Here is a 21950-nt window from a genome sequence, read left to right as displayed (position 1 = left end):
GAGTCAGTCTTGCTCCTCTCTCTCAGTCATGGGCATGCAGTCCTGCCCTCTCCTTTCCACCAGCTCTAGCACTCATTTATTCACTTCTTTTGGAGGTTGTTCTAAACAAGCTGAAACATAATGGGCAAGTTGCAAAGTGAGTGCAAATGCAGGGATAAGACGATGTGGACAAGACTGCACAGAAGATGGATCAGTTATTTCAATGGTAATGAGCTCTTGGGATTTGCTGTTATTCGGTATATCTTCCGAGTGATATTTATTAGAATTATCTCTTTAGAAACTGTCAGAATTAAGCTTCACAATTGACTTAGGCTGATCCAAGTTGCTGCTTCCAGTGAGATGGACTGTCCTGCCTTTTGCTTATTTCCAGGCATTTCTTCTGCCTGCATTTGTGCTCACACCGCTATGCTATGTAGCTCCCTAATCCAGACGAAAACCTCCTCCCATCCTCTGTGGCAATTTTCAGGGTGATCAAACCTTGATCTAACTGACTGCATCAAAAGCACCAGTGCCAGCACTAGAGAAGAACAGAAGAAGCAAGTGCTGGGGATAAGGTAAGACTTCAAATGCAGGCTTAAGCCAACTGTGAAACTGTGCTCTTTATGTGTATTTTAAAGATGAAGTATCTCCTCCATGAAATTTTACATAGAACCTTAAAAACTATGCAGTAACACATACAGTACAAATGGCTTAAAGAGTAAATACATGTGGTTCATTATGGACTTCTCACAAAGAACAGAACTCTGAGGTTACCATAAGCCTGGGTGATTCACCCCAACATTTCTCCTGTAACGATACTGAAACAAATACATATACACACACATACATACACATGAATCTTCTTATACTCTCAGTCTGTGCAGTACGGATGGCCTTGGATTGAAAAACCATTAGCATTTTACATAGGTTTCAGCATCATCTTAACTAAGCCTTACTGACCTGATTAATTTGACATTCTGTATTGTAAATTATGATAAGAAAAAGCATTTTTGAACAGATACTGACTTTAATAATGTAGGGAATCTATAAAAGAGTGAAAATTTTATAAAGATGGGTATTATCTCTATTTTGAGCTGAGACAGTTTGCCAGAGGTAGAAAGCTCTGATATTTCACTGTATTAACAGGGTTCCTTTGCCAGGTGTTGCCTTCCTTCTCAGAATGAAACTGAATTGTGCAGTATTTTTAGTCACTGATATTTGAACTATAATTTCTCAGGTCCCTCTTTCTTTTAAACTGTTCCAGAGAGAACAAATGCCATCACCCTCCCTAAGTCACCTTGTCAAAGGCTCAGTGAATTGTAAATACTTTTTTCCTACCTCCAAACAGGACTATCAACAAGGCAGCCGTGTCTCCTGGGGTTACTAAGCCTTAGATCAAATGTCTTTTCATACTAGCATGATCTAGCTATGTACTGTTCTAACTTTAAAGCTTCAGCATCTTTCCTGCAACAAAAACATAACAGGTTTTGGGCACGGTGAACTTGAAACAGTTACGATATTTAATGGGTGCTTTCATGTTTCAAATGAGTCTTCGATGGCATTTAGATCTCCAGCTCCTGGCTGATGTACCCAGATCACTGAAATGGGCAAACACACACATAAGATAATTTTCTAGGGTTTTTTGGTGGTCTCCCCCCCCCCCCTTTCAATTCAGAAAACTTCTCTTAAAATTTTACTGTTGAACTAGGGTTAGTATTTAGAGGAATTTTCCACTCCAAGACTGGTCTAAAAAAGCTATAGTATTGATTACAGATGAGAACACCTTTTTGCATTCCACAAATAACTATTTGTTGCCATGCATGATACACTAAGGAGGATGTTATACTGTGAACACATCATTACTTGATATGAATTCTAACAGGATTGCCAATGCCTTGCCTTGGCAATATTTTCACTTTTAGAAATACAGAGGTAATGCATCACAGAGGGTGTGCTGTACATGCAATCTTCATAGGTGACAATGCCACACTAGTAACTAACCTACAGCTAAACTAAACTACCGATGGAAATCTCACTTGACTTCCACGGCCAACATGGGACCATAGATGTTAACACCAGCCTTCCTCCCACCTTCCCCTTTCAAGAATGAAGTCCCTGTTCTGGAGGATTATAATTATTGTTCCCCAAATATGCGATGTGTCCCTAAATAGCGATGGCACTGTTGCACCTTACACAGTTTTTTAAAATATCAATGCCTATATTCTCAAAACTTTGTCAAACAGAACCAGAATGCTTTAAAAGCCTAACAGTTCCACTGCTGTTAGTAAGAACTCCTGAGACAAGAAATTAAACGCCTTATACCACACAGATTAATTGTTGCTGTTGATCTGTGAAATAGAAGATAAGAAAGATGCTGGATTAATTAATGCTGAAGAGACACTGTAAAAATAGAAATTGTCAAAATGCAAGGATAGCCAGCTATCCTAGCCACTTTTGGAGAGAGGTGAGAAACACCATGCTCATGATGTTCCTATCAGACACCTAGGATCCAGGGGGAAAAAAAAAAAAAAACAAAGTCTCAACTTTCATCCCCCCAAAACTGGAAGGAGTTGGGTGATAAGGCTCTACAAGAGCAAATGAGCCTGTGTTTTGTAGGTGAGCTCTTCTTCCACGTTGACCTTCAAGTAGCAGCTGACTTTGTAATTTCTGAGTGGCAACCATATACCCAAGAATACCTGATGATTTTTCTATTGTTTCATTTTAATGTACATTAAACCCAAAATACCTAAGCAGTACGCTAGTCTGAAAATCTCACTATCTAATCATTAAGATGGAAGAAATGTCTGCCTACATAGCAGGTAGACATTAGAAGGATTACTAAAAAACTCAGTTATGTGGAATTACGCACAAACTCTATTAGGCATTTGATTACTAAATACACTGAAAGACATGCCATATTCTTACTGTATAAAACAAATGAGCATTCATCTAGATCAACATATTCTTTTTTGTCAGAATTTCTGTTAATCCTAAAATTTGAATTGCAACATTTTCTTTTAGCTAATGCTTTAATGTTTGTAAACTACAGCTACAATAGTGGGGACTACAATAAAAAAAGTCCACAAAACAATGCTGAAGTGTTACGGCTGACTTGGAATAAGCACAAGTAAATCCTAGGTGAAGTTTTAAAACCTAAAGGTTAATGTTATGCTAGGGAAAAAGAAGAAAAAAAACCTCGATAGCTCATGGTATATGCAATTACTGTCCTGCTCACACGTTCTCTGCTCCCATCCAGCATGCAGGCTCTGGCACTTACCCGATGCCCCAGTGAACTAACTCAGCTCATTGAGGTGGAAAACTTGGGGGGGCAGAGGGGAGAGGAAGACTGGCGCAAGTGAAAAAGCTGTGGCAGGACCACTCATTCCAGTTGCAAAACTGTTAGGCTGAGGTCAGCCCTTCTCACGGAACCACACACAAGAGGTATTTATCCCTTGTAGTTCAGTGAGAAGCATAAGGAACCTGGGTAAGCTTGTCACGTCACCAGTACCAAAATCCTGTTACAGAATTTGCCAGCCAGAAATCCAGGAAATAGCCACCTAGAGGACAGCTGGGACAGTCTAAGATATCACCAGCTCTCTAGATACCTGTTTCTGTGCCAGAAATCAGCCTTCCTGTACGAAAGTGAACAGAAAAGGGACATGCTCAACTAATACTATACCCAGAATTAATCCACCTTTAATCCAGGTACTACCAGAGACTGATTCCCTAATAAGCCTATGTAGACCCAAGCAGGGCAGCAGCAGCAGCGCTGCCACATTAACTGAGCAGTCCTCACACTCGCTTGCTCAGCTTGTTATAGGCGTGCAGACACACGCAGCAAGCACCTGCTAAAAGCTTGAGAACAACTGCTATTTCCCGTTGTAACATCAAAAAATTCCAAGAGAGCACAAGCTACACTAAAAGGTAAATCAAAGTATGTTAAAAATAGTAAAGAATCATCACAACCATGCCTTAGCTCCTCTCTGATCTGTAACCTCATACACAACATGGAGAAATTCAAAATTACACTGGTTGCAAGAATGAACAAAATGGCCTAGAAGTTAAAGCAGTATGAATACAACAGCGTTTGATAATCAAACACAGGCCTTTTGCTTTGACTGTCATAGGCTGGCATCATTTCAGACACAGTAAAATCAGATCCTGAGGGAGAGTAACGACTTCTGGTGCTCTGCTTAAAACCCTAAGGAAAGTTCAAATACAGTTATTGATGAGTCCTGGAGGGAGATACATCAAGCTTTCCTCAGGCAAGGATGTTATAATCGTCAGCCTTGGTAAAAGTAAGCTAGAAACAGGAGTATAAGATGGAGATAGGTACTTACAATCAATGTGGGTACAAATTAACACAGCTCATTGAAATCAGTTTTACCAGCCTCAGTCAGTATCTGTTTCTTTTAGCTAATGCTTTAATGTTTGCAAACTGCAGGTATAACAACAGTGGGGACCACATTAAAAAAGTCAAAAAACCAATGCTGACATGTTAAGACTGACTTAACACAAGTACACAAGAAGCCCAGCTGAATTTTTAAATTCAGTACCTTTTGTTAAAAAAAGGCAAGAAATACTCAACTAAGTTAAATATGTAGAAAATTTATAAAGATATATTGCATTTACATGTGCCTTTATACTTATGCTTTACAGGAAACCATTAAACATAATTTCTCAAAACTGACGTCTCATTCCTTCTAAAAAGCAAAAACTGGGGAAAAAAAAATCCTTTTCTTCAGAGCGTATATGTATCATGTCTTTCCCCTAGTATTCTTTGTTTGGAAGAAACACATATATGCATCTTTCACACTAAGAATCCTAGTCTTTAAGAAAAATCAAATCATTTGAAAGAAAACTCTTAAATAGACAAATCACAATCATACAATCAAAGAGTGAATAAAACATTTGCCTTTTGTGTTTATATCATTAACAAACCTAATTACGAACCTTAATTATGTTTACAGATTCCAGTTCAACATGAGCTTGGACTGTTCTGAAGTATGCTGATACAACAATGTGCAATCGACTAAAACTGTTAAAAAAAAAACCAAGATAAAAAAGAAACCCTAGGCAATGCACAATATGACTTAAGCAAAACACAGTGTATTCAACAGATTTTGGAAAAATTAGTCATGTCAGCAACACTGGAACAGTAATTAGCAATATCTAGACAAATTTGCCAAACTTAACTAGCATGAAGCCTGTAAAACTAAGAAAAGATATACTGACAAAGGATATATTTATTACAACAGTATAAATATTAGTCTCTCTTCCCTATCTTTCATAATATTTTTTGCCCCTTAAGTTTAACATAAATAGTGCATTTCATGATTTCTAGTAATTGCCTCCTAAGATTTGCATTTTGAAGTCAAATCAACACACAAAATAAAAGCTGACCTGAGAGTTTGTTTCACTTTCCTACCCAGTTAGTGATTCACTCCGAACAAATCACCTACACTGACACTTTGTCGACATCACCCACACCTCTACACAACAGCAATTTAAATCCTCCAATCTGGCACAAGGAAGCCGGTCTATATTTCACTGAAGTTCTAGCAATTTTATTACATGCAGTGAAATAACATTGTAATTGAAAGCAGACTTTTTCATTACTATGAAATTATAGGCTTGAATGCTAACAACAGTAACAAACTGTTACTGTTACAAAATGCCAAAAAAATAACTAGAAAGAAACTTTAAGACTTTCAATCTTCATTTACATTTCAAATTACAAAACTTTGATTTCCAACTCAGGAAGACTTGATTAAAAAAGGACTAGATTACTTGAAAAAAAAAATTGAGAATTAGATATATCAATACCTTCCCTCCTCTAATCAATTAAACCACTCACCATGATCTATTTACATATGGCTTTAAAAAAAAGCCTTAGCACAAAGGCATGCTACAGAACATAATTTTTAGTTTATCATCTCAATGCTATTTTTAAACAATATAAATTTTATTGCAGTCAAAATAAGAAATACTTTTCATAATCCCTCAAAGCAGTCTGTGACTGAACTCTGCAGACAGACTGAATATGAAAATCCTGGCTATATATTTTTCTAAGAATTCTGCATAATCCCGCTTCCAAAAAAATCACTTTTACTTAGCAAGAATTATTTTCTTTCTTGATAGCCTACCAACTTTTCAGTATCTAGGTCATACAGCAGGCTACCAGCACTACTTGAAAAGCTACAACATAAGTTGATGTACTGTAGCCTGTGATCCTCCTATCCAATCAAGGCAAAAAACAAATCAACAGGGGACACAAAATACATGCAGGTGAGGCTAAAAAGGAAGGAGACAACATTCCAGTTGAGAGTACCAAACACTTGCAGTATGCACAATATAAATCACTGACGTTTACATTTGTTTAAAAATAGCTGTAAGCCCACTAATTATTATGTGCCTATCCTAACAAAAATGCAGTGCAATGTATTTCACAAGTAAATCCTTGTGCACCAATAACCATATTGACAGTTAACTGCATTACACTCAGAATTAGTTTTTACCCATCTCTATTTGCATTAAAAGTTCTCATTTAAAGATAGAACACTTTACATATTTATTCCATATCCTCCTTTGTTTTTATAAAAAAGTTTCATTGCCAAACTCCCATCAATGAGCTGAGTGTTCCATTTTTCCTGTAACTTTGAGTATCTGCAGTTTGCATTCTATTACTTAGAATGGGCTGGTACCAACCTAAAAGACAGAAGTCACAGGTAAAAATAACTTTCTATATGTTTAATTATGAAGGAATTGTTACAGTTTGCCCAGTTATTACTTCACAGCAGTTTCCACAGAAACAAAAATGGTGGTTTTGTTACCAGTGAATAAAGATGAGATTTCCCAAGAAAAGGGAAAGTTTCTGTATTACTTCGCATATGACAAGTGTATTAGTCACATGTGTTGAAGGAGTTAAATTATCACATCATTAATATAATTCAGTAAAAAGCTTTCCCCATCACAATTAAGGCTATGAATTTACCATAAATAAGTAAACAACCCCCCTCCCAACCCAAATCTTATTTCAGAATCTGCTGAATGTTTAATGGATGAACAGCGTAATTAACTATGAAAAACTCGGAGCATCAGAAATTAAGATGCAGGAATAGTATATACTTCTGAAATATCCAGCACAGATGATGAACAACAATCAAATACCTCCCTTGCTGATTACCTTTAAGTCCACTGTAAAACATCTGCCTATAGATCTGAGACCCAATCCCTTCCCTAGATGCAGAACAGCTAAACACCAAAGTGAATTCTAGAAGCAGTTAGAGGAAAAAGACAAAGAATTATTACTGTAAAGCTAGTGAAGCCCCAGTTACTGTAGAAGGGGAAACAAACAGCCAAAGAGATAGAACTGGACCAGACAGGTGCCTTTTGGACAGGCTTTTTTTACAGGTTTTGACTTGATGGCCAATAAACAAGAATATATAGAACAATATCAAAGAAAAGTTATGTGCTGTCATGTGAATTACTTGACTACTGAAAAAGATGCTTTCAACAGAAAAAGATGATGACCAACTAAAAAAGCAACATCTTAGGATTACAGTTTAAGTACAGAAGTCAGAAAAACAAATTCCTGATGTAAGAAGGTTTTATTTAAAAAAAAAAAGTAGTAATAGCTTTTAAGAACTCCAGTATGGTTCGTTCCTGTTATAGTTTTAGCTGAATTTGAGAAAGCAAGCTTTGTCCAAATACAGTCACAGAACAGTCGAGGTTGGAAGGTACGTCTGGAGGTCACCTGGTCCCACCTGACTGCTCAAAGCAGGGTCACCTTGAGCAGGTTGCTCAGGGTCATGACCAGTTTGGTTTTGAGTATCTCCAAAGATGGAGATTCCACAACCCCTTTAGGCAACCTGTGCCAGTGTTCAACTACCCTCACAATAAAAAGTTTTTCTTAGTCAGAATGGAGTTTACTGTATTTCAGTAAATACTGTATTTCAGTTTGTGCCTTCTGCCTCTTCTCTGCTCACTGGGCACCACTGAGAAGTCTGTCTTCTTTACACCCACCTATCAGGTATTTGCACACTGGTAAGATCCCCCTGAACCTTCTCTTCTCCAGACTGAACAACCCCAACTCTCTCAGCCTCTCCTTGTATGATAAGGGCTCCAGCCCTTCACCATCTTTGTGGCACTTCAGTGGACCCACTCCAGTATGTCCCTGTAGAGCTCTCCTGTACTGGGGAGCCCAGCACTGGACACAGCACTCCAGTGTGTCTCACCAGGGCTGAGTAGAGGGGAAGGATCACCTCCCTTGACTTGCTGGCAACTTGCTCTGCCTCGTGCTTTGGGGGCTCATGTTCAACGTGCTGTCTACCAGGTCCTTTCCTGCAAAGCCACTTTCCAGCTGGTTGGCCCCCAGCCTGCACTGGTACATGGGGCTATTCCCACCCAGATGCAGGACTTGGCATTTCCCTGTGTTGAACTTCAGGAGGTTTGTGTCAGCCCATTTCTCCAGCCTGTCAAGGTCCCTCTGCAGCACAACCCTCTGGTGCATTAATCACTCCTAGTTTTGTATCATGCACAAACTTGCTGAGAGTGTACTCTGTCCCATCAGCCAGGTCCTTAATGAAGATATTAAACAGTATTGGCCCCAGTAAAGGATGACTGCTGGAGTACACCACTAGTGACTGGCCTCCAGCTGGACTTTGTGCCACTGACCACAGCCCTTAAGCCCAACAGTTCAGACAGATTTCAATCCACTTCAGTGTCTACTTATCTACTTATCCAGACTTCCTCTGTCAATCAAGTTGTTACGGCAGACAGTGTCAAAAGTCTTGCTAAAGTCAAGATAAACAACAGACACTGCTATTGTTTAATGAATGTTTAATATATCTTAAGCCTCTAACACTTTTGTCCTTCAGTATACACTTGGACCATTTTTTTGCTACGTCACAATAAATCCTACTTTTTCTCTTGTGAACTCTAGCCATTACAAGCTGATAACTCAATTATCATAAAACCTTCATCAAACATATATATATGCAGAAGCAAGTGAAGTGCTACCATGTTTTCACGTCTCTAACTTTCACTTTCACATAACCCATATCTCTTTCAATGCATCAGTACTTTAAAATAAATTTTCAAACAACCAGCACAAAATCAAAGGCAGGGGATAACAAAGCAAACAGATGACAGAGGACTGTGAGCAGATGGTACCTAAACACAAAGAGGGACAACAAGAATGAAAACTGGGGTGGGGGTAAAGGGAAAACTCTGGGATAAACCTCCTGTGGTACTACTTGCATATAAAACTCCACTGCAACTGAATCTCAAGATTACTTTTTACAAGCAACTGTACACACACGAACTGCTAGTTGTGGACAAAACAATGAGGTCTTTGAGGTTTAGAGAGCCAGGAAGTCATGAGTCTGAGAAGCTTTCAGGAGTTAAGGAAGACAACGTGTATGTCAGCTCCAGCTGACTCACGCAGGCTTAGACCAATGGAGCAGAGTCATGAAGCATCATGTGATAACCTAGAGTCAGACTTTCTAGAGAAGAAAAGCAATCATTTAGAAGGAGGAAAAGGAAAAAAAAAACCAACACACCAAACCGGGATGGACTAAATCTAAACACTCTTGCCCTAGAGAAGTCCAGTGAAGACCTGGTAGAAGCCTGGGAAGACAGATCCTAAAGCAGCTCACACCTGTTCACGGGAAAGGCCCGACTAGAGCTATTTGCAGTAAACGGCAGGAGTCTTCAGATGCCACACAACATGACCTGGGAACAAACTGTAGAGTCCAGAAAGTGAATAAAGGTATTATAGCATGCATAAAGACTTTTTTTGAAAGTTATACTTTAGGTATGGCATTGTTATCCTAAAAAAAAAAAAAAAAAAAGTCTGTGATCAAGCTGCTCTTTAAAGAATTCTGTATTTCGCTGCAATCAAGGCTGATGGTTGGGCTGAATACCCTGCTTTTAGTCTAAGAAAGAAAGGAACATTAGGTCTTTTACACAACAGCTGTTAAAAAAAAAAAAAAAAAAAAACAAACACTGTCCAAAGCATTTACACATCAAATCCAGTCAGACTGTAAAGTGTGTGAAGAATGAACAATTTTATAAATAACAATTATAAAATTAAAGGAGTTGGGGAAAACTGTTGCAGTTATATATGCCTCTGTGTTTAAACAGAAAAAAACAGCAAAAAATGCTGTGCCTGTGATCTCAGGAGAGAAAGTTGTGCAGGGTTTTTTGGGTGTTGTTTTTTAGGGTGTTGAGTTTTAGGGTTTTTTTTTTTTAGTACAGTACTTGCTAGACAGGCGGACTTGAAAACATCAGCAAAATAGCTGCTTGTTGCACTTTGTTTCTACTCTGCTCAAGCAAACAGAGCTCTGTTTACATGCTTTGTAAATAAACAGGACTGCACATACACACACAAAAAAATCTCACAACCCTCAAATCACATAATCTATTTCTCTTCCTGAGAGAAGCAACTTGGCAAAGGCTCAAGTATTAGCTAGCTGTTGGGCTCTTACAGTAGAAATAATACATGCCAGGTTTTTTGAATACAGATGTCAGATAGCCAAATATTGGCTAATATACATTGTGGGTCTGCGATTTTTGCCTGCTCAGCTACCTTGCAAGGGAATTGAGCCATCTCTTGATGCTTGCAGGTCAAATTAACGGCTGGCCTTCCTGTCCACCTTGGAGACATTACTCCACTTCTAAATAAGGATATATGATTGCTTTTTGCCTTTTTTAAACTGGCCCAAGAAATACTTTTTGATTGCTATTATCAGACAGCTCTTTTCTGGACCAGAACGCATAGAGGCAGGATGTCTAGTCTGAGTTGGTTTATGCTCCAGAACTCCTTACTATTATTATGCCTCCCTGTGCTAGTTTACTTCGAATGGGTTTTGCAACAAGCACAGAGGACAAGTTCAGCAGAGTAAGTAGCACTACTTGCTTGCAGTCATTGCTGAGCTTTGCCTTTATTAGATGTATGAGCCTAACATCTCCAGCAGGTGTAAGTCCGAAGCATAGAGTATATATTTAACACACTGTAAGAAGATACCTCACTTTTCCTTTCCAGAAATATAGGTCTATAAACTGAATAGGAGTGAAGCAGTAGACAAAACTCTGCAATACTAAATTTCCATGAACCCGAGAAGTAGTAGCAAAGGAATTGTGCATTTTGTATCCTCAGCTGATCTCAATCTTTTGGATGCCCATGTCAGATGGCCAAAAATCCAAACAGACCTAGACCCAGTTTTGACAGGTGCTACTAGGCCCGTGGGAGACCAGTGTTAGGTTATCTGATTAAAGGCTAATCATAATAGAAACAGATCCAGCAAGGATCAGTGGAAAAACAGTAGGTAGAAAAACTCTAACAACCTTATCAGTGAAAATGGAGCACCTGAATCAGCTACTCCTAAGACCATCAATTAGACCACATTCCCCCAGTGTGAAACTCACCAAGCTGAGTCAAGGAGGAAACTCTCTCCCCAGAAACACCTTGAAAACTAAAGGTTATTGCCTTAAGGGGTACAGGACTTATTACGGGATGCAGGGAGGAAGAACATTTTGGGATTGTGTAAAACTTACTGTGGGACTGTGAGAGCACGCAAGTCATTATGAAATGTTTAGGGGAAGGCACTAGAGGCAGAAAAAGACAGGGATAAAGGTGGGTAAGGGACAAACAAGTATGGGAAAACAGCAGGGAAAAAGGATAAATGGGGCAGGTCTAGTGCAAATGGGTGGCTGGTCAGTGCACTTGTTTGACTGAGCCCTGCCCTTGATCACAACAGTCTATCCTATATTGTCATTAAACGCTATTTCTGTCCTCTTTGTGGATGCACTTTCTATTCTGAGTGTGTATGCGTGAACTCAAGCCAACTTCAAGCCAGACTGGCCAGCAAGTAGATAAGAGGTCTAAGTACCAGCAACTGGAGCGAGAACACAAACATCAGGGGCTCATGGGTCTAGATGCCAACAACTGGGGGACACCAATGGGTGAAGGCTTCAACAACTACATAGACCATTTAAAACCAGCTACTAGGAGGATCCATATAGCATGTGTGTGAGTTTCTGTGAAAATTCCACTAGAGGACTTCCTTCCTGAGGAGCTGGAAAGGAGGAACAGCACTGGGCTGTCCATGCAGTTCTTGCTTGAGTGCTCTGTGTATTGTTTATGTGGGTGCCAATAAAAGCACTGGTTTGAGTCTCTGTTGATCTGTGTGGCCAGCTGCGTACGCATTTTCTGTATGTGTGTGTGCATGCACACACACCTATTGGGAATAAGCGTTCAGTCTCATTACTGGCTGGCCCTGGGGACACAGAACTGTAGCAGTCTTGCGCTTACCTATTTAGCTGGGACAGGAGGTATGCCTCTGGGACACAAAGCCTTCCACATTTGGCTACCTCTAACAACTGGCATGGCTAAAAGGACATGCACCTTTAGCAAGTTTCTTAGCAAACCTATCAGTAACACTTTGAAGGCGAAGTGTATAAATCTGCCTTAGATTCGAGTCCGGGGTAGTCTATACCTGCTTAAGCTGTCCTGGCATCTATTGGAACACACTCCATGCAGATTTGCTAAGGCATTTTGTAAACCACTGGGTATTTAAATGATAGTAAAAAAAAGTATTAGCATTCTCAGGCACCATTCTAGTTCAACTGGATGTCCTCTTGTTCTTTTAATAGCCCTTGAAATTCCTATGTGCTAAACACGTTTGAAAGGAATCCTGACCAGATCTTTCCTATGCGTTTCCTTTTCAAGTCAGGACTCAATTGTACACCATTATAATGGAAGAGTAACACAAATAAAGCAAAAATACAGATGAAACAAAGTAGATGTGAATTAAATTACAGGAACATATTTAATATGTTTGCCTTGGAGAAAAACTTGTAAACAGATTTCCATAAAGAGCAACAGCACCTTTAAATACTAGTGGTCTGCACAAAAAATCATGCATTCTCTGGCAGCATACTACAGCCGGGGTGCCCAAGGAATAGGGTCTATGCTAATTCATCGTCTCAGTAATCCACCCACAGATATCAAGAGTACTTGTGAGAAAGGGGAAGACTTTTCTTCCTTGATCACCGATAATTTCTTTGTAAGTTCTCCATTCTTTCACTTCTGTTGTGAAGCATAAGCATTCTGAAGAAGGCTGTATCTTTTTTTATTTGGCTTTCTAGACTAATAATCTGAAACATTAGTTACCTGGGAAGGAGCCAAGTGAGACTTCAAACTAAGCATATAAAGACTGTTTGTACTCTTATTTATATTATGTTAGAATGAAATGTTTTAATTGATAAAAATGTACTTCAGAATCACTATGGTTGATCATCTTTTTCATATCTCTTATGGAAGTCTTCGTCCAAAGCCGTATTACAGTCTTCTCGGAAGCATACGCTTCTCATAGCTAAGAAACCAAGCAGCAGTGGAAATTCCTGATTCTTGTCACATACGCAATAGGAGCTGTCAGAAAGGCTTTACGCTGTCATACTGGGGATGACAAAGAACCACACGTGTGGTGGTTTCCTCAGAGGTCTCCTATGGATAAGGTAATCCTTTTATAGAAGGATTCATAAAGAACAGAGATAATTCCAAACATCTTCCATTCTAGTTCATGACATGGAATAAACAGAGGTTGATACGTCTGTTTGGTATGTGGACATGGCAGGAACTGAATGCTTCTGTGGACAGCACTCATAGCAGCTGAAGATGACAGACAACGAGAATCTGCAGGTCCTGATGCTGGATACAGAATAACAAAACAGCTGTCCACTGAAACCCACAGGAATTTCAGACCCCTTTTCCACCTCCACAAAAAAAAAAAATCACTGCTGGATATTCTGATACAGTGGTTACAAAAGAAAATAATACTGTCTCTTTATAGTACTATTAATGACAAAAACAATTCTCCCAGTTTCTGCCAGAACTATTGCTAATATTTAAGCTTTGACAACACAGAACAAACACATATCTTAAGAAGAGTTTCTGCACTAACGTGGCCGCCTTTGCCCCCAAAAAAGATATACACTACTCTACCCTCATGCACTGTAGTACCGAGCAACAGAAGTGAGGACAAGTCCTTGCCTTCTTAGGAAGGCTGTGAACATCACAGCAGATTTGGGACATAGGAAGTTGCTTCATGAAAACAAAGCACTGAATTCTTAAAATGCTTCATGTTATTCCAATGACATTTTGCCAAATAAGAATTAGCTTTAAGAAATTCTTCTCCCTTCCATGGAATTACACTGCTCCAGGTTTTGGGGAAAAAAAAAAAAAGTCTTCAAGATTAACCAGCACAACATTAAAATACATACGTTTCACAAGCCTTCAAGAGAAGAAAACATGATCTTCTAGCAAATGAGGGTATCACCAATTTACAGTAATTTGTTGTTTTAGAAGACAAGATAAAGTTAGAATTAGGACACATCAGTACAGAGAGGTTATTTAAAGTGTCTTCTGAACATCCTATTAAACAGCCAGAATTTCATACAAACAGAACATCTGTGTGGAATGTGGTTCTGGTCTCGAACATTGTCCAGTCATGGAAGAGAAACAATCAACTAGCCTGACTGACCTGAAGCTATAATCAGACAAGGAAAGCTGTGTAGACAAATTTGGTAAAGAACTGGCACTCCTTCGTTTGTAGCCCATATAACAGGCAGAGCTTGGAGCTGCACACATTTGTTTCATAATTGGAGCTTTAAAGAATAAAAACAGAGAAAAAAAGCAAAGCAAAAGAAAGGGAAACAGCAAGGCACTATCCATTTAGTCACAATCAGCAGCATGTGTTTGTTAGGCATCCTACATGAGATGACTTTCATATTGGTTTTTGAGGTAACAGTGGCTGTTTGGATTTTGTCAGAGAGTTTACCCAAGGCTAAGGGTGAGTCTTGAAGAAATACAGAAGCACCTGGGGCAGATACTGGCTCAGGAGTGTAAAATTCCTAAAGACAGAACTAGTAAAAGACCTTCTGTTCACGACATCCTTTGGACAGAAAAGGTATTTTTCAATCAAACTGAAAGACTGATGGATATCCTCTGAACTGTATGGCAGTATTCACTGCAACTCACAAGCTGAGAGATGCCACAATTTCCTGGTAATATGCTTATAATACACAAACTATGCAACAAAATGGAATGCTTAAACTGGCATACATTTCCTTAACCTGTTGCTTAGCATCTCTTGGTAACTACATCAGTTGCGGATCAATGAAAATACACATATCACATCACAGTAAATTTACTGAATTATATGAACATCTAAATATTTTATTATTCATTTGTAAGTATATAATGTGAAGATGCAGAAAACCATAAATGAATTTATCCTGTAACACGGCACAGCAACAACAGAAATGCAGTCATCTGGCATAGGTACACATTGTTTTATGCAATCTATCAGGTAACATTCCCTTCCTATCTGTCTGGGGCCTGGAGTGGACATTTTAGTGAAGTCATGATTAAGACAGTGATTAAGGCAAAAAGTTTCAAGTCATGAAATAGACTAAATTTGTAACAAAAAAGGCTTTGCTTAAAATGACCCCTTACTTTTTCGCTGACCTTTTACCCTGAAGTGGAATTGGAATAAGCATGTTTACCTTAGAAAGAGAAAGCGTATTGTTCAAATCATAGTTTTCAAATTTTTTACATACGTGTTTTTTAGCCATTAACTAACTGTGTTCTAATCATCACTGGATTGCTTGAATTAGTTTCCAGCGAACAGTTCTTATACATGAAAATCTCACACAACCCCCCCAGCACCTTCAATCTCTCCCTTTCCCAAAGTTCTCTCATTTTAGTTCCAACAGTAAGTGTCAAAACCCAGGATTTGTGTTTTCAGAAGGTATATTAGAAACCTCCCGGTAATAAATATCTCACAAATAACTGCATAATGAAAAGCTCTTAAAGATAAGAGGAAAAAAAATCCCAAAGAAAAATATCAAGTAGTGCACAGAAGATCATCTGAATAGTAGGAATAATAATGATACATTTCACTTGTGATTAAATATCAAAGCACATGATTTTCTTACATATAGCAGAAATTCCAGACAGACATAGAAATAAACAAAGTCTATCACTGAAAAATAAAATACACTTCAAATTCTAAATCTTTTCAAAGCCTACTGATGAACTGATACAGGTACTATCAGCCAGAAGATCATCTGAATAGTAGGAATAATAATGATACATTTCACTTGTGATTAAATATCAAAGCACATGATTTTCTTACATATAGCAGAAATTCCAGACAGACATAGAAATAAACAAAGTCTATCACTGAAAAATAAAATACACTTCAAATTCTAAATCTTTTCAAAGCCTACTGATGAACTGATACAGGTACTATCAGCTCTAATTAAGAGTGCAGTGTCCCCTAAAAATATCACCTCAAGTGAAAAAGCTGCTCCACAAGTGGCTGCTTCTACACACGCTATTTCAATTTTTTTTTTCCTACACAAGCACAACGGCAAGTTGCATTCTTTGTCTCTACATCCCTTTCATACTTCACTTAAAAGCCTTGCACGCTAAAACAATGAGCCTGTAAAACCTTTAATATGAAAAATACACAAAACATAGGGTTAGTTTTGGTCCAATTTTAGTAATCTAAAAATTAAGTATCTAGTCTAAGATAGCTATACAGGCACACTGTCACCAGAGTTCAGTGGTGGAATGAAGTGCCTCCCTGGACAAACAGCTCAGGGCCCACATTAAGATAGGATGATTTCCTCTCTACTTCTGAGATAAAATACAACAAATAGCAGTATTAGCTTACAATTTTGGAAAAAAAAAAAAGGGGGGGGGGAATATACAGTTCATTGTTCTCATGTTATTTTAAACAAAACTGAAAAATTAAAGCTGTATGACTACTAAAAATAAATTTGAACCGCCCTGAAATGGAAGTCAGGCAATATTTCTTTTACACTTTAAAAAAAAAAATTAAAGAGGGAAGACAGCTAAAGAAAAGATGGTATTTTAAAAACGTGTTTAGAAGTTAGTGGAACTGATGAAATAGTTGCATTATTCTGGTAATTATTTTTTGTTTCTATGTTAGTTATATAAATAACAATAGAATTATTATCTTATAATGCCCTATTATCTAATAATTATTCCAAAACATTTATCAGACATGCAGCAATATCAGCTCATACTCAATGTTGTGAGCTGATGGTGGTTCTACTTTTAAACATGTGTTTTATTTCTGTACTTCATTCCAAGTGACACTTCTGCCTTAGAAGTAGTGCATCCACAATTAAATTAAATTTAAAAAAGAAAAACAAACACACAAAAAAATGGGAACAAAAAAAATCCCACATGTTCCTAAACCTGAAAGAACCCTTCAGCATCATAACCTGTTTCACAATGCCTCTTATATCAACTAACATTAGGTCTCTTCTTAGAAGAGGAACCAGACAGTACTCAGTCTCCATCTTTTTTCTTCCTCCTCATTATTTTAGATTTCTTCCTCCTTTACTTTATCCCTGACTGCATTCTTGGGATGACCTGATGAAGAAACCACGTAAAAGCATTGAGAAATACATTAATTTGCTCTGCAAAGATAAATTACAAAGAGAGAGGGGTATACATAGCCCAAGGCTAAAATAAAAAATAATAATAAAAAAAGAACAGTTCTCCTTAAACCTTGCCTGCAGCACCCCACCCCAAATACTTCTACATGAAGGTAGAATAACTTCCTATTGTGTTATTCAGTGTGAATAACACACTTTGCTGTCCTACTGTCATTTGAAAGTATCTTCCCTTTACTGCTATTTATAAACCCCCTCAAAATCATGAAAATTGAATTATACACACACCAGTTATCTACTTCAAGACTGCTCATGAGTGGCTGCTATTAATTTTTTTTTTAAAAACCACTGAAGCAGAAATTCATTTTAAAGAAACATGCAGCTGTTACAGAAAGAGGGGAAAAGAGCAAGTCAAATACTTCAGACTTACCAGCCTTGCTAATAACCTTTACCAGCAAATGCCCTGTGGTCAAACTGCATTGCTAAGATGACATAAATTTAAAATCCAAAACCAGAGCTAAAAAAATAGAGGTCTTTGTCCTAAAGTATGAAAAAGAAAAATACTATATACATTAGGTTTGCAGTCTAAAGAGTAGAAAGTGAACCAGGTGGAAGAACTCTTTTCTCAAAACAAAACAAACTTGCAAGGAGTTCCAGAAAGCCCTTAAAAAGGCAAAAAAGAAAATCTGTACAGCTGAAAGGGTTGACTATACTGTACATGAGAAGACTGCATAACTCATACAACAGAAATTAAAGTATTTTTGCTTTCTTGGAGGGTTCTTGAAAGACCATCCTCCTCTGTCTGGCTGCTGCTACTTGCGTTCTAATGACATTTGCAAGAATAACTCATAACTCATACAACAGAAATTAAAGTATTTTTGCTTTCTTTCTTGAAAGACCAAAGACCATCCTCCTCTGTCTGGCTGCTGCTACTTGCTTTCTAATGACATTTGCAAAGCTTGGACAAGTAACCTCACACAGCCTTCACTGAAACATGAAGAACATAGGGGTACATGGTGGTTAAATTACTACTTATTAGATAAAGAAACCAGGTGTGTGTCACACTAAGCATGCTGGAGGAAAACATTTCCACAGTATACTTAAAGCTCAGACATCCAAACAAATCAATTCAGTGTAACAAGTTACAGCGGGTTACCTGATCCACTGTAACAGTCCATGTGCACACATGCATCCGTAGTTACCCGAGTTACCTTATCAACAAGGAACAAGGACTTTGTCACAGGCTGCTAACACATACACAGGCAGCATTAACTACTGAGAAATTTAGGACTTATAGATGCTGTCTGATTGTGTCTGCTTAATGAAATATGCTGTAACACACCAAAACACAGTTATCTTATGCCCCCATCTGCAGTTACAGTTTTTCTAGGGGGTAGGTGAGGGGAGAGGAAGGATGAATCTCACTATGAAAAATGTCTCAGGTTTGTATTAACCTGCTTTTCAAGGCTGCAATGTCTTTAACATCTCAGAGGATCCTCAATGAAAGTGTTCATCTCTCTTTCTAAAAGCCTCTTAAAAACATAACAACCAACTATCCTAAGAGAATGCTGCAGGATTTCTAAAATGTTGAGCTTCCATAGCAGCCAAACTATCCATTATATTCCAGCTTCCTTCTCATCATTTTTTTCCTCTAGGAGAGGATAACATGTTGAACTCGCCAAGTGAGCAGGAAAACCCACAAACACTGAACTCTTGTTAAAAACAAAGACCAACCAAAGAAAGAGGCAAGTGATGGGCTTCTCTCTCATTCCTTCTCTATTCCCATTTCATCAGCTTCTGTAAATGCACACAGCACCTCCTCTCCCCTCCCCTCCTGCTATGCAAGCACTGTCTAGCAGCCTCTGCTAGTGTGGAAAACAAGAAACAAGCCATGGACTCTTTCAGATCTTCCACCCAGCATTTCCACCCAGAGAACTCAAGCTTCCCAAAAAGTCCAACCACTAGGAGCAAGGGTAAAAATTGATGATGATAAAAAATATGCAAGTATGAATTCCCTTTGTGTTTGTCAAAAACATGCACCTGTTCATGTCTGTATGGTATGAACACATACTGCAATTTCGCTATACAGCAGACCGAGGACAGTTTTGCAGTTCAGACACTCAATACTATTTTTTTTTTTTCCTTAAAAACATCTTATACAGTAATTTTGGAAGGGCCTTGAAAGGAACTGGCAGCTAATAGGATAGACAGCACTGTTTCGTAACAGCTTGCAAAAAAATTCAGTCTATTTTTAGATAGGTGAAAAGAACATGGTTATTTAAAAAAAAAATCTCAGATAATATATAAAGTTGTTTTCATTTACAACTGACCATATAAATTGCGCAGTTGATGTGTCAAATCAATCTCCAGGTGAACAGTACCACATATTTAAATCCACAAAAGAAATCTATGTGCATATACAACATTCACATTTTAATCTTTATTGCAAGATAACGCATCATGATGTTATAAAATCTTGCTTTTTAATGAATGGCATTTAAATGGATCTCAGACAAATGCATCCTTTTCTAATTATGTGTTATAATCCTTTACAGGGACGTATTCATCTAGGACTACCATTAGTTCAACTATGAGCATGTTTTGCTCAAAACCAGACTGATCAGTTTTAGGGTGCTGCATAAAATTAATATCGATAAAATAAATATCTGTATTATATAATAAATTCCCCCACAGCAATGCCAACAAAAGCCGTTCCAAAAATCAAGTTAACACCTGTTTCCTTTACTATTTTCACCCCATCGCCCCTCTGTTATCACCACCATTTTATTAATCTTGTATTTAAAAATTTTAGGCATCAGGGTGGAATAGAGGTAAACAAATAAACATTAACTTTTTCTTTCATTATTCTTAATTTTGAATAAATAAATAAATAAAACATCTCTCAAAGCTACTCATATATCTCCATTTTGGAAAGGTGAATTAACAACCCGTTCCCCCCCACCATTTTCTGTATCTCTCATTGCTGATATTTTGTTATACTACAGCTGGTGAAAGGCAATGCAGTTTGCTTCTACGTATCTTACACAACTATACTTATAAATCAAATTAAACTGCTCATTTTGTTTTTTAAACCCATGCATGCCACACAGCACTCATGCATTTTGAAAGATGTCTTTTAGCCTGTTTCCTTAAGATAGCTTTCAGTACATTATCATGTCTTTCTATGCTAAGCCATTCAATAAAATGGACTTTGGATAATAATTTCAGCTAAACATACAAACAGAGTGCTTAAAATTAATAATTTTTTTTTGCCAACGTCCAATATTAAAATGGCAAAACAGAACATTCGGGTGGCCTTTTGCATACAGCCAAAATAATTACTGTAAATAATGTGGAAAAAAAAAGATATTATGTTGCTCTGGATTTAGGCAATTTCGAAAACAAAAATCTCTCTTAAAATTCAGTCACAAGCAAAACAGAAGTGAGCAGGGCTGGATCATTTAAAATCAACAAAATAATCACCAGGAGGTTATTTCACGTCAGAAAACTTAATGTGCATTTAGTACCTCGAAATATTTCTTTAAAACGAAACAGCTACTTGAAATTGTAATAATCTGATTGACAGATGAAATAATTGCTTTAAAAACACTTCTGAGTCATTTTGTCCTTACCTGCAGGCATGAACCATTACTGCATGCAGCGACTGCTCCATTTCCTAGCACAGACTTGAACAAGGATCACATCTATCTTACAGAATGTGACTAATTGGAGGATTTGCGATTCCTGAGCTACTTTGCAAAGGACACTCCCTTTCCACATAACAGGACATGAAACGCTTCACCAAGTTATATTTCCTATGCATCTAAATTGAAAGGAACCCTTTGCAACCGTGGAACTGTTTCCTGCAACACAACAAAAACGCGAGGTCTTTAAAAACGAATTTAGAAATCGAGATGCTGTTTGCACGACAGTGAAAAGAAGCAAGGTCTGCAACACCAGCACACACAAACCAGCAGCCTGCTGTAGTATGATTTGCATGCTGCAGCTCAGTAGGCTTCATTAAAAAAAAAAAAAAAATAATCAATCTCTGCAAAAACGCACAAAGCTTAACCAAGAAGAGAGGTTCAATGGACACGGTACAATAACCAGCATGCAATACGTAAACAATACCAGCAAACTTGACAAGGAAAAGAAAAAAACCCTGCGCCGCTGCTTGGCAATGCTACACCATGAATCGTTCATGCAAGAGATGCAGCTGTACCTTTCTGAAGAGGACGACTTCTCAGAGTTAACTGACATCAGCAGCTCAATCTTCTGCTTGATTTCTGGAAAAATCAGAAAATATTCACAACCGAGACTGCCTGCCCTCGCTTTCCGAAGTCTTATTAACCAAACGATTTTATTTCGCTAAGCACATTTGTTGGGAAGGAGGCCGCAGGAGCCACGGTGCTTGTGCGAGGGCCGGCCCAGCCGCGCTGTGAGGGGACGAGGCGGGAGGCGGCGGGCCGGGGCGG

The 21950-nt window shown here is 38.2% G+C and overlaps 1 protein-coding gene across 1 annotated transcript in view; it reads right to left on the bottom strand.

The window, feature by feature from the left end:
- The window catches only part of SRPK2 (SRSF protein kinase 2), a 111699-nt gene extending 89773 nt beyond the window's left edge, over positions 1-21926 (bottom strand). Inside the window, exon 1 of the mRNA XM_009289049.1 lies at positions 21698-21926. Coding sequence (XP_009287324.1) covers positions 21698-21735 — 38 coding nt within the window. The 5' untranslated portion in view covers positions 21736-21926. The remainder of the gene's footprint in view (positions 1-21697) is intronic.
- Between the last annotated feature and the right edge of the window lie 24 nt (positions 21927-21950).

This window comes from Aptenodytes forsteri, unplaced genomic scaffold (genome assembly GCF_000699145.1).
Source record: "Aptenodytes forsteri isolate BGI_AS27 unplaced genomic scaffold, ASM69914v1 Scaffold137, whole genome shotgun sequence".
Classification (NCBI taxonomy): domain Eukaryota; kingdom Metazoa; phylum Chordata; class Aves; order Sphenisciformes; family Spheniscidae; genus Aptenodytes; species Aptenodytes forsteri.
Note: the sequence above shows the minus strand (reverse complement) of the source record. Positions and strands in the feature narration are given on the sequence as shown.